Source organism: Chanodichthys erythropterus, chromosome 21 (assembly GCF_024489055.1).
Source record: "Chanodichthys erythropterus isolate Z2021 chromosome 21, ASM2448905v1, whole genome shotgun sequence".
In the NCBI taxonomy this organism is placed as follows: domain Eukaryota; kingdom Metazoa; phylum Chordata; class Actinopteri; order Cypriniformes; family Xenocyprididae; genus Chanodichthys; species Chanodichthys erythropterus.
Window position 1 is genome coordinate 1503389 of NC_090241.1, and position 14287 is coordinate 1517675.

A 14287-nucleotide genomic window follows, 5' to 3' on the forward strand; every position below is an offset into this window, starting at 1 on the left:
TTTATGACTCGTTCATAGACAGCAATATGATCAACACTTTCAAGGTCCAGAAAGGTACTAAAGACATTGTTAAAACAGTCATGTGACTGCAGTGGTTCAACCTTAATGTTATGAAGAGATGAGATTTTTTTTTTTTTTTGTGCAAAAACAAAACAAAAATAACTTTATTGGCCCCACTTTATATTAAGTGGCCTTAACTACTATGTACTTACATTTAAATGAATAATGTGATACAATGCACTTATTGTGTACATACATGTTTTTACATTGTACTAATATTTTAAAAACACCTGCATGTAATTACATCTGTAATTAATTTCTATAATTACATTTATAATTAAACTGTTGACCCATCCCTTACACCTTACCCCTACCCTTAAACCTACCCATACCACCAAAGCTTTCCCTAACCTTACCCGTATCCCACCTCAAAAGCAGCAAAAGTGTTTTGCAATTCAATATGAACCCAATAAGTACATTCTACTTATTTTTTGATGTAAGTACATAGTAGTTAAGGCCACTTAATATAAAGTGGGACCACTTTATTCAACAATCTCTTCTCTTCCCTGTCATTATCTTACGCAGGTGACAAAGTAACACAGTGAAGCTTCCGTGTTTACATCTGAATGCCGGCTCAGTATTGGTCAAAGCTGGTCATGTGATCAGCACAATGCATGTGTGTGATGCTGACGCAGGATCCGGCCAATAATGAGACGGCGTTCTGATGTAGAAATTGGAACTGCTGGATGTAAACAACGTATGAGAACGACTCAGAAGAGAAGAGATTGTTGAAGAAAGTTATTTTTGTTTTGTTTTTGTGCACAAAAAGTATTCTCGTCTCTTCATAACATTAAGGTTGAAACACTGCAGTCACATGACTGTTTTAACGAGTGGAATGGCATGAGGGTGAGAAATTAATGACAGAATTTCCATTTTTGGGTGAACTAACCCTTTAAAGTGAGTCATTTACAATGGAAGTGAATCATTAAAATACTCAATGTTTCAACAATATAGCCACAAGACACATATTTATGTGTGTTAACATGATTTTATGGTGGAAAATATGCTTACTAGCCTTTTCTGTGTAAAACTATATAGAATTTTACAACTTTCTTGCCATGACAACATAAGAGCTAAAACCTTAAAATGGGCTCTGTTGATTTATACAGCTTAACAGCTCACATAATGAACAGCTTTTAACAGAAGAATGAATCTAATGCTTTTATAAAATTTATTAGCTGCACATGTCTGCATTTAAATCCTCTAAAAAATGGTTCCCATTCTACGGAAGAGGATTAGGGCCAAGCAATAATAAAAAAATAAAACCATCTCGAGATTAAAGTTGTTAAATTTCGAGAAAAAAGTCGAGATAAAATGTTGAGAATAGACTCATTAAATTACGAGAAAAAATACGTTAAATTACGAGAACAAATTCGTTAAATTATGAGAAAAATGTTAAATTAAAAAAAAAAGTCGAAATAAAATGTTGAGAATAAACTCATTTAATTACGAGAACAAATTCGTTAAATTATGAGAAAAATGTTACATTTCGAGAAAAAAGTCGAAATAAAATGTTGAGAATAAACTCTTTAAATTACGAGAAAAAAGTCATTAAATTACGAGAAAAAGGTTGAGATAAAATGTTGAGAATAAACTCATTAAATTACAAGAAAAAAGTCATTAAATTACGAGAACAAATTCGTTAAATTATGAGAAAAATTTTAAATTTCGAGAAAAAAGTTGAGATAAAATGTTGAGAATAGACTCATTAAATTACGAGAAAAAGTCATTAAATTACGAGAACAAATTCGTTAAATTATGAGAAAAATTTTCAATTTCGAGAAAAAAGTTGAGATAAAATGTTGAGAATAGACTCATTAAATTACGAGAAAAAGTCATTAAATTACGAGAACAAATTCGTTAAATTATGAGAAAAATTTTCAATTTCGAGAAAAAAGTTGAGATAAAATGTTGAGAATAAACTCATTAAATTACGAGAAAAAGTCATTAAATTACGAGAACAGATTCCTTAAATTATGAGAAAAATGTTAAATTTCGAGAAAAAAGTCAAGTTAAAATGTTGAGAATAAACTCATTATGAGAAATAATGAGTTATAATTTTCTCATAATTAAATTATGAGAAAAAAGTCATTAAATTATGAGAACAAATTCGTTAAATTATGAGAAAAATGTTACATTTCGAGAAAAATTTCGAGATAAAATGTTCAGAATAAACTCATTAAATTATGAGAAAAAAAGTCGAATTTGTTCTCGTAATTTAACGACTTTTTCTCGTAATTTAACGAGTTTATTCTCAACATTTTATCTCGACTTTTTTCTCGTAATTTAATTACTTTATTCTCATAATTTAACAAGTTTATTCTCAACATTTCATCTCAACTTTTTTCTTGAAATTTAATGCGTTTTTTCTCGTAATTTAATGAGTTTATTCTCAACATTTTATTTCGACTTTTTTCTCGAAATGTAACAACTTTAATCTCGATATTTTTGCTTCATAATTATTGCTTGGCCCTAATCCTCTTCCGTACAATTCACTTCCATTGTACATTTTTTATAAAAAAAAAAAAAAAAAAACAGGGACAAGTCAAAATTATTTTTTTGTGGTAATAAACATTGTGCCACAAATTATGTTGATTGAGCTTAACCTGTATTGAACGTAGAAAATCAAGTTTTTTTCAGTTGTATTTATGAACGCTCATCCAGTTAACTGCAGTGATTGACATTTGACAGCACAAGTATGAGTTTCACGTTATATTTTAACCTACTGTACCTTAACTTTTAAAATACTTTCTGACTCAAAGAAGTTATACCTCTGTTTCTTCTGGCTGTCTTTCCTTCATTTCTGTTTGCTTCCTTTTGACCACTCTCTGCTTTATCTGCATCTTCATCCACAGGCTTATTTTCGACCATAATAGTAGGTATGGTCACTTTAGGTGCAACTGATGAGTCTTTTCCCCCCTCTTTCTCCTTAAATGACTTTGGAAGTGTGGAAACTGAACCAAACAACCTCGGAGGTTTTAGGGGTGCTTGTACCAATCCCACTTGCATTGGCAGGGCAGGTGGTATTTCTACAGGTGATTTGCAGGACACCTTTGTCCTCGGTACTCTTGGTGAACACTGTCCTGGTATTTTACTGAAAGTGACATTTTCATTGATGACTTTTCTGTCCAACAATCGCCTGGGCTCAGAAGTCTTCCTGCACTGGTTTTCTGTCAAATCGGTGTGTGCTTTCCCTTCATGTTGCTTTGAGTCCTCTGGCGGTTTCTTTTTCAGTAGTTCTGGTGATTCTTCCTTTGGCAAGGTTGACGCTGGCACCTGGGCTGGAACTGACGCAACGTTTCCAGTAGACTGTGGAACGAGCTGATCCACTGAAAAGGCTTTCTTGATGTTGGACTTTCCAACAAGTTTCTTTATTCGGTGAAGCTCTTCTGAGAGTTTACTCTGAAAACTTTTCTCTACATAGGTTGCCTGTTCCTCCAGAGAGGAGGCTTTCTGCTTGAAGAAGGACCTCTTGAGTGCCACATCACTCATGGAGTTGTCATGAGGCTTCCCTGCTTTGCTCCTTCCATGCTCAGAATTGCAGGACGATGCTCGATTGAAACGCCAAGATAGTCTTGATGAAGACAACTTTGGAATGTCACTGCTCTGTCTTTGTTCCTCAAAAACTCTCACTTTGTCTAAGATTTTGGAACTTGGCTGGGACACTTTGGGAGTTTGGATAGAGGATGAGTCTTGGGAAGCACTGCTTTGAGATGAAGCTGAGATTTTTGAAATCTTAACAGGGAGTTCAGCTCCATTCATGGCTGTTTTAGTGCCATTGTGGGCTTTTTTGAATGGCTGGGTTTGGACAAATGGAGAAGCTTCCCTTGTTATAAAGTCCAATTGGCCCCTGAAATGAGGGTGATTGTGGGAAATGTTGCGTTATGACAAAGTAAAAATAATAAAATGGCAAAGGGAAAGCAATCAAAATGGTCAAACACAGCATGCACTGAAAAACACATTAAATCTAAAAGACTTCAATTCGAATACAAAACATGTTTGTTCATAAAAAACGAAGGTAAACATTATCACAGCACATCAAAACATGATGCAAGTGGAGTCAAAGGAAAGTGGAAATCAAGAAAACACATAAAATCACCACAATAAATGAAGAATAAGGTAATGGAAATTGTTTAGACCTGTTGTAAACTATATTTAAAAAATGTTTTTGCCCCCCTAATTTAAGATATTTTGTGCCTTTTTATATCCAGCGTGCCAGCACTCATTCCTGAACACTGTAAATGGAAAAGGTCCTTCTTCGATAGAGGCTCAAAACACTGCCGTAGTAGTCGCTGGCTAAGGACATACTCTCCTCTGACCCCACTGCCACGTAGTACACACTTATTTGTGAGGCTCGCGCAAGAGCTTCAATCCCCAGGTGTCTGACCGGAGGGCTCTCAACACACCCAGCATTTGCTTGCCTTCCAGGTGACAAGGGATCCTCAAGACCAGGCGCTCTGGAGCCCAGGGTTCGCATTTCCCTCTCCACTACTAGACCATCACTGGGGATGTGGGAAAGCATTGCTCTCCTCCTGCCTGAAAATACACGATGATCTGTTATATTATAATAATGTTAAATCTTTCTTTATCAATCGGTTAATTAGATGAATTGATTAATTCTAGGGTGGTCAAATTTGTAATCTATTTAATTACATGATGATTAAATAATCGAATGTATTGCAAATTCATCGCACATCAGAAATGACTCCCGAATGATAATTTACAGTCATTATTGTGCAGACATTAAAAAAGTAACTTCAGCAAGAAATATTTGATTTGATTCTTTTGGACCATGAGGGTGAGTAAATGATTTTTGAGTGAATTATACATTTAATGTTTTTTTTATTTTTATTTTTTATTATTATAGAATGTATTATTTTGAAATTATACTCTAAATAAGAAACTAAAACTCCTAGTAGTTGGCGGTAAATGTCTTAATGTAAATGACTTGAGTTAGTTCACCCAAAAATTTAAATAATGTCATTAATTACTCACCCTCATGTCGTTCCACACCCGTAAGACCTTCGTTAATCTTCAGAACACAAACTAAGATATTTTTGATGAAATCTGATGGCTCAGTGAGGCCTGCATAGCCAGCAATGACATTTCCTCTCTCAAGATCCATTAATGTACTAAAAAAATATTTAAATTAATGAATGTTGAGCTGCTTGAAGTGTACATTGGAGTAGACTCGCTCCCTAGGTCAAAATCGAGGGGATGAGGGTCTGTCCACTTCACAAAGTGGAACGCACTTTAAAATGGCGGCAGGGATTCTGCTCAGGCGAAGTGCTTAGGAAAGTTCACAAGTGCATGTCTAAAAGTGGAGTGGGAGCACAGCCGTATTGGATTTGAAGCGGCGTTGCACAGTCCGATCGGTGTATGACATCAAAGTACCGCGGGTACTTAGGTTCTGCTTTGTCTTTATATTTTCGTTGGCAAAACTGAGCAAAACGGATGATATTGTGTCTAAAATGTAACACAAAATTAACTTCTTATTTATTGAACTGTTATATAAATTTAGTATCACGTTTGCACTCATGCTATTCTGGACAGAAAAACAGCACTTGTGCATTAAATATGTTAATCATACGTTAATTATTTTTCACCGTACTTAATTAATCTAATTAACAAATTAAATAGACAGCCCTAATTAATTCAAAACATTTCTGAATTCTAAGCTTTGTTGGAGGGTTTATCCATCACAACTTTTTCACACGTTTTTCTTGCAATGAATGATTCTGAAAAGGAATCTTCATTTTTAGAGTACTGTGATTGTTAAAACACCTAGTTAATGGGTTAGTTCACCCACAAATTAAAATGCTTTCATTAATTACTCACCATTCCACACCCGTAAGACCTTTGATTATCTTCAGAACTCAAATTAAGATATTTTTGATGAAATCCGAGAGCTTTCTGACTCCTCCATAGACATTTAATTGATTAAATGAATTAATTACCACTAGTAAAGACATTGTTAAAACAGTTGACGTGACTGCAAGTAAAAGTATTCCCATCGCTTCATGACATTAAATTTGAACCACTGTAGTCACATGGGCTATTTTAACAATGTCTTTACTACTTTTCTGGGCCTTGAAAGTGTTAACTAAATTAATTAAATGTCTATGGTGGTGTCAGAAAGCTCTCAGATTTCATCAAAAATATCTTAATTTGTGTTCCGAAGATAACCGAAGGGGGTTTGAGGGTCAGTGATTAATGACAGAATTTCTCAATTTTTGGATTTGGATGAACTAACCGTTTAAGCTCTGTGGCCAAATGTAGAAACTGATGCTACAAACTGAATATTGCTGAAGGGGAAACGCCACTCAGTGTGATCTTACCCGTCGGTTGGCTGTTGATTGCTTCCCCCTGAGGAGGCATGAACTGTTCCTTCATCTCCATGGAGACCTGAGGCTCTGCGCTTTCATCTTCTGTACTGTTTGAGTCTACAGGAATGGTTGAGGCATGTAGAAATGTGATTTTTGCAAACAAAACATAGATGAACATAGATGCTTTCGTAATGAACTAACTGCAAGAAATTTTAGAAAAGTTATGCCGTGACTTGAATGCATATGTGGAAATCTTACACAATCTCTAGGTTGAGCTTCAAATGAAAACCTACAGTTTATTTTACAGTGTATAATATTGCATGGCTGCAAACCCAAACCAATCCAAGATCCCAGTAATAAAAGATGAGGATTTTAGAAATGGATAACAACAATTACCATTGCTTTGCTTCCTGCACAAGCGAAAAACTTCACTTCCATAACGGCAGCAAGCAGAGGTGGACAAGAGAAGACTGTTACTATAGAAACCAATGTCTGCAGACATGTACTTGTGTGGGAGTATAAACATAACACACACATGCATGCGTGCACACACACACACACACACACACAAACACACATATCCACATTTACAGGCTAAATTAAAAAATGTTATCATAATTTTGCCTTAATCTGTTCTTTAGTGATACCCAACAATTTGTGATGTCAACATGTAAAAATGAAGAAATATTGTCGTAGCAGCTATTTTAACAATTTACGCCAAGATTATTCTGCAAGTTGTGCGCACACTTTAATTGTTGTATTTTTGTACAAATAAACTTGTACTTTCTACAGTTTTGTCGCAAGCAAAACACACCATGAGTGAATCTCCCAAACGTCCAGCTAGAATGTCCAGCTCTCTGGAAAGACAAAAAATAAACAAAAGGCTGTCTGTTAATTTTGAGGAAAAATTTTCTTAGCCTGTTTGTTGCATCTAAGTGGTGTAAATAATTTGACTTTCATTCAACAATGTACAGTCTATGCATAAATACGTGATGATGACAACTACATTAAACAGATTTCCTATATGATGACTTGTGATTTTTTTCCTCCATTGTCAATTCTCATGCTGGCTCGCAGCATTTCAATGCACTCCTACGTTGCTGCCAAGGCAACTAGGTAGTGTAGTTGTTCCTAAGGGCATAGTCTTTTCAGCGCCTGAGAAATTGTTTATTGTTCATAATAAAGGCAAATAATGATGCTATGTCTGACATGAAATAACATTGCAACAATGCTCTGTTAGTTTTGAAGTCATTGTACATACAAAATGAACTATAACAGAACAATATCACTTATTTTACATAGCTACGCTATGAGTGTGATCCGCCAAATATAAGAAAAATCTCAAAAAGTCAAGTATAGTTTCTGAAGTGTATTACTCTGGATAGAACGCTTCAACTCACCTGGAATCGTTTCTTTGACCAGATTTTCTTCATGGCCTCAGATGAACTTAATCTCCCTTTCAGAATAAACAACGTGTTTCTGCTGAGAATACCGCTGACTATTTCTAACCTGACTCCTACACTCCTAATAGTCTCAATTATGCCGTTCCCAGAGCCTTTGCCTCAGGTAGAATGTACCAGAATCCACAATTATGCACTAAATATAGTACCAGCATCCAATCATGATCCTCATGTGACAAATTTCAGAGCTCTGATTTAAAAACAAAAATCCTCAAGTGAACAACAACATCCAAGCTCTTTTGTGTCCCACAGAAGCTCTTGAATGACAAACAGAAATCCAAGTGACAGGATATTCCAAGGCACAGCAGGAGGTGGAGGTCAGATCGGTCCTAGTCACAACAGAAGGGATGGAAAATTTGTCTTTTACAGATACCCACTTGCATTCTCCCAATCCCCTAAGGAGATAAAGACATGAACGGGGGAGTGGTAGAGGAGACGGACTGAAGGGAGAAACAAAGAACAAGCAGCAGCCAATAACAGATTCAGATCTTAGTGCAATCAAAGCAAAAACAACATTTTCAGCTGCCTTAGCATGCGCTCTCTCTCTCTTTCTCTCTCATCTCTTCCTTTGTCTCTGGTGCTGGTGTGAAGAGAGAGACTATTGGTCTCAGCGCAAAGCATCAATTATATATTCTGTCAGGCAGTGATTACGTCACACTACTCCCATGTCGATGGTGCTGCTGCTGGAATGGGAAAGGAGGAAAGCTGAGACAGAGAATTAACTTTCTCTTGCTACGATGACCTCTGCATTCTTTTATTCAGCGTACACAATGAAAATCGTATCTTTTATAGACATACATAAAATTTTGTGTACAGCATGGAGAATGATATTCAATCTTCAACTGGCACACGTGCATCAGTAAAGCCAAATAGACAAGAATAATTTCGTAGATCAACTAATCTTCTCACCTCAAGAGAGTACAATGAAGCAATCGCCTTATTATTTCAAATTTTGCTTGCAACTGCAGTTAATTCTTATTTTTAGGCTATATTGCAAACTAATTTTGTAGCTTTAAGTCATTTTGCTATATTTTATTAGATTTTCAGTGAAACTGTAACAAGCAGACTGAGCCAGATGGCATGTAAACAGAGGAGCGGAGGCAGAAAACTGGCATAGATGTAGAAGATGGCACAATGGTAATGCAGGTAAATAAATGATAAGGATACGTCTCACAATGAAGATGAAGAGGATCCACAATGGAGTCATAAAGAGAACACTGTGCAAGGGTAGTGCGACTGGAAAGTCCTGTTTGCAAGATTAGAAAACAAGTGAGCAAGAGACAAGTATGAGGTGAGTATTTGAAGTGTTCTTGATGAGCTGTAAATATGAACAGCCGTGTGCGATATATAGGCCGGGAAAAGAGAGCAGAAAGTGAGAGGAGGCTGAGAGTCTGGCGGAGGCGTGACATGACTGGTGGAGAGAGTTTTAGGCACATTCAGCCCAAGGCAAGAAGCGGCTCCAATTCTGCTGGTGTTAATGACAGTAAGTTTAAAGAAATCAAGAGATTTCATGGATCTTGTTCTCAGACTGGCTGCTCGATTGAAGATGATAGCCTGAAGAAAGACTGACTGTGGTGCGCAACAGATTGAAGAAAGATTAGACTTGGGATATGAATTGTGTTCCGAGATGCTGAAGTTGTAATAGTGTCTCCACGGTCTCAAAGGCTCTTGGAATGCATTAGAGCAGTGGTTCCCTACATACTTACCTCTCCGATTCAATACTGTCTCCAAACCACAGGGAGACGCCAAAGCACTGCATATAGCTACTATATGGCTCCATTCAGAATTACTAAACATACCAAAATACAAATTAAAAATAAAAACACTCTAAATGCGTGGAAACTCAGTGATCTCAAGGCGATGTCATACGTGAACATTTCCTCTGTTTGTCAGAACAAGCAATTGAGTCTATGTTTGGAGCGTCTGATGTCCATGTGTACATTTGTGATCCTTACAAACTCCTCCAAACACGCTTCCTCAGCGAGCATCACACTTACACGCAAATATATACTGAATTGTGTCCATGCAGATATACAGTGTTATAGCGATCAGTGAGCCGAGAGCGCACATGCACAGTTTGTTTGTGCATTAATAATAACAGACTCCTGTATGTCATTGTATTCGTCTTTACCTTAATTACAATCGTCATTCGTTTAGCGACTGTTTTATTTATCCAACTGAGAGATGTAGTTTGCGTATACTATGTTCATGAAGCGGCTGGGCCATGGCCCACAGGTTGAAAACCACAGCCTTAGAGAAATTGATATTGAGGATATTGAGGACATCGTACTGAAGCTGGGGCCACCAGTACTGGGTGCAGATGAGTGAAAGGGTTTGGGTTATACCTGGATGGAGAGGAGTGTAATGAGTCCAGGGGTGAATTCTGCAGGGTGACAGGAATGAATATACCGTTGGCAAGGCTTCTGGGCGGCACAGGCAGGGGCGTAGTTTGTGGGGGGATGGGGGGGAGATAACCCCCCCAATATTCAAAGCCATCAGTTACAACCCCCCCAATACAATACAACCATACCAACATTCAACCCCCCCAAAGTTGAAACCAAATCTACGCCCTTGGGCACAGGTTATTTGTTCATCTCGGGTCCACTGGTACAGATGGTGGTGGAAGGGGGAAGAATGGATTCTAATGCAGAGATCAGAGGATCAGTAGAATAAAGGCAAGAAAGGGCTTCAGCTTTTGTATTTTTGGATGTGATGAAGAAAAAAAAGAATCTGGTGAAGAATAAAGCCCACCAAGCCTGGTAAGAGTTCAGCGACTTTGTGAAGAAATTAGTGAGTTGGCATGAACCCTTGAGTGGTTTAATGATTATAATAGTTGAAATAGACCAGGACTTGCATCTTTTTAGGTTCTCTTTGTCTAGGATGCTGGTTCTGGGTATTAGTTTTCATCACAGTTACACTCTATAACTCCTTGAGTGTGGAGCAGGTGAGCGAGGAAATTGGGGCTCACTGCCAGGTGCTCCTAAACATTCACTCCACCAGCCCTGTTCCACTCCCACAGCTCTCGGCCCCACCCTGCTTCACGCCACATTCATTCATTGTCTCCAGTGGCAGCCTTTCATTTGTATCCTGGCAAGACCCATGTCCTGAACTGGCCCCAGCCTTGCTCTGTAAAACATCAGTCCCTAAATGCCCTCACCAAAAGACTTCAAGGCAACTTCTGTGGACAGAGAGAGCAAGTCAAGCTGCGGTATATAAAATAGTACTCAACAATATAATTCACTCCTGAACACAACATTTCCCCTTTTTAAAGAAAAGAATATTAATCAAATCTAAGTTGCATAGTCCTTTAACCAACTAGGCTTCTGAACAGCTCGATTAGGTCTATGGTATGAGTGTGTGTGTAGGGAGCTGTGTTCTCAGCTGGAGTTGTTGATGTGCATGGAAATGCTGTGAGATGGGAAGCTTTCCATGTCTTTCCATCACTAAGAACATATGTACCGACCCCAAGTAATATGGCAACCATAAGATGATCGGGGACAGTGCCCTTACTTTATCCCCCTCCTGGAAACAAGGATTGCAAGCACTCCGCTTAGTATCAGTGTACTTTTTCATTTTTTGTGGTAGCAGCTTAACCCTTTCGGCAAACAGTTATGTAAGTTGGTGAGCGCACAGGAGCAGATGGCAAAATTGTGCGTATTTGCCTGCCATAGAGGAGCTGAAAGGGTGAAGTACCAGTTTCAGCATATGGAGTGGCGTGGTAAACCTGCAAGAAGTCACTTACCACAGGTTTCAATGGCTGATGTTGCTGGATGGCCAAGTGACAGGAACGGACAGCATCATGAAGCTGAGCATCCATCCCTGCGCCCTAATAGAGATCACAAAGGTGTTGTTTGGTTCTAACCGCTCCCTGATTTTCTTCATGTGCTATGGAGACCAGCACCGATCGAAGTGCAGCAAATGCAATCAGCCGTGAGCCTCGGAAGATAAAGGTGTCCTTAACAGACAGTTCCAGTCACAGTTTATAGTGTGGCAACAACTCAACATCCAGTCCCTTGGGTGACGGAGGCCAACCATTAGACATCTATGTTAGACAGACAGAGAATTACAGGCAGCAGATAGAAAAGCAACAAACTCCTCATGAACATCATCAGCAGGAGCTGGAGCAATAGCTTTATCTGCAGGAGAAGCAGGTAAAGGCAAACGTGACAGATAATCAGCAGGGGCATTTTGAATCGCCTGCACACATGATTCATCAAGAAGAAGACCCGCTGCTGAAACTGTATGACCTATGAACAACAGAAGTAACACTTGTCTTTACTGAGCTCCAAGCCAGCAGATTCTAGTCGTTGTTCGACCGCTTAAAGTGCTTTGTCATCTATAGACATGTCACATCAGTGAATGATAATGTGGTCGAGGTCATTTTCAATCCCTGACAAGCCTGTCAGGATGATGGTCATCATCTTCTGAAATGCTGCAGGTGCATAAGGAACATGATAAAAATAGAAACGTCCATTGTGAGTAATAAAGGCTGTGAGGTCACAACTGTCCTCATGCAGCAGCACATGGTAGTAGACATTAGTCAAGTTAATGGTAGAGAAAACAATAGAAACTTTTAGAGCAGAGAGTAGTTCATCCATGTGTGGCACTGAAAAAGAGTCCACAATCAGTGCATTATTCTGAGGTCAATGCACATCTTAATTTTACCTGACATTTTCTGCGTAACAACAATTGGTGACACCCATGCAGACGCGTCGATGCGATGCACCAGCTGCTTGTAAGCGATTTAATTCCTCTGATGCAGCACTATGAACAAAGAGTGGCATACGCCAAAGTTTTTGGCACACAGGTGTAATGGTTTCATCCAGCTTTGTGCAGCACATAAAGGTTTTGGCACATCCAAACTCAAGTGACTCAGCAACAGTGCACTGAAACACTGGCAAGGGAGAAGCAGGCTCAGGAACGGCATTAGGAACCAGGACAGTGCAGACATTAGGTCCCTCCCCATGAGTGGTGTTCCTTTGTCCACAATGAAGAACATAGCAGTGGTCATGAATGAAAATGTTCACCGACAAATATCCAACCACCAGAATTTGGGCTTTTGAATACATCACAAGGCTGGATGTGGTCTGCAACAGCACAACATTATGGAGATGATATGCAGAAGTGCTGTAGGGCAGGATAGATACAGAAGACCCAATGTCCACCACCAAATCAACCACACAAGCCTGTGAGATATAGTCACTGTGCTTGTAATGCTGGGAGTAGAAGGTGAGTATTTCATATACAGTATAGTAACTTCTGGTAATTCAGTTTCACAGACTGTATTTGACTGGCACAGTTTAGCATAATGTCCATTCTTTTTACACTTTCTGCATGTTGCAGTTTGCAGCGTTAGCTAAGCGTGCCTACTAGGGTTGTAACAAGGTCTAGATCTCGCTAGATTTCTTGTCGAGGTGAAAAGCTGTCTTGTGATATTGCCATTTGAGGGTGAAATAAGGATAGAAAATGCCAGCACTATATTTACATTATGCCTCCACTGTTATTTTGATTTTTATAGAAATAAAAACCATTTAATTCAGTTGGATAACAGTCGTTTCAATTCATCCAGCTCATACAACACAAGCAGCAGAGTCATATGTTCTTCAGAAATCTTCAGAAATCAACAGATTACAAACAATATTATTAATTAAATTCAACATATAAGAATTGAGTTAGAATTAATCGGTAACACTTTACTTGAAGGGGTGTGCATAAGACTGACATGACACCTTCATAATCTTGACATCTTGACACGTGTCATGAATGTGAAGGAGGTTTTATGAATGTTTATGACAACTGTCATTGTGTCATTTGCTCAATTATGTCATTTTTAATGCAAAGATGACATTGTTTGAGATGTCCGAGTTACGACAACTTGACATAAACCAATACATCATAACCTGTCAGTATCTTTGTCATGACAACTTGACATCATTTAGCTTCATGGGTTAACATTACATTAAACTGTCATGTGGTTGGTTTTGACATTGGCTGTCATGAGGCCATTATAATAGTGTCATGAATATGTATCTTGAGCTCAAGTACAGTGGTACAAATTAAACTTGTCATTAAAATGATATTAAAATTATAATATAATTTTTTAACAGCGTCATGAATATTTTTCATTTCATGTTTTTTTAAGTTTCCTCCAACAGAAGGTCAGATAACAGACCATTTCAAACTCCTTAAAAAGATGACACTGTTATAAAATAATGGTAACACTTTATTTTAGGGTCTTTTAACTAGTTGCTTATTACTATTAGCATGCATATTATTTGAATATTGACTATTTATTAATAATTATTAAGCACATATTAATGCCTTATTCTGCATGATCTTATTCTACATTCTTAATCCTACCCAATACCTAAACCTAACAATTAACTATATTTATAAGCAGTAAATTAGGAGTTTATTGACAGAAAAGTCATAGTTAATAGT

The 14287-nt window shown here is 37.9% G+C and overlaps 1 protein-coding gene across 13 annotated transcripts in view; it reads right to left on the reverse strand.

The window, feature by feature from the left end:
- Positions 1-14287, reverse strand: part of spega (striated muscle enriched protein kinase a) — a 52221-nt gene that overhangs the window by 31680 nt on the left and 6254 nt on the right. For 7 of the 13 annotated variants that reach the window (XR_010893395.1, XR_010893394.1, XM_067372858.1 and 4 more), the window contains 3 exons: positions 6399-6503; positions 4467-4614; positions 2832-3910 (listed from right to left, as the gene is read on the reverse strand). Coding sequence is in view for 11 of the 13 variants with exons in the window: in XM_067372858.1 (XP_067228959.1) it covers positions 2832-3910; positions 4467-4614; positions 6399-6503 (1332 nt within the window). In the remaining 2 variants the exon portion in view is untranslated. Of the gene's footprint in view, positions 1-2831; positions 3911-4466; positions 4615-6398; positions 6504-6782; positions 6896-7200; positions 7413-14287 lie in introns of those variants that run through there. The other 6 variants (XM_067372864.1, XM_067372863.1, XM_067372868.1 and 3 more) reach the window with 5 other exon arrangements.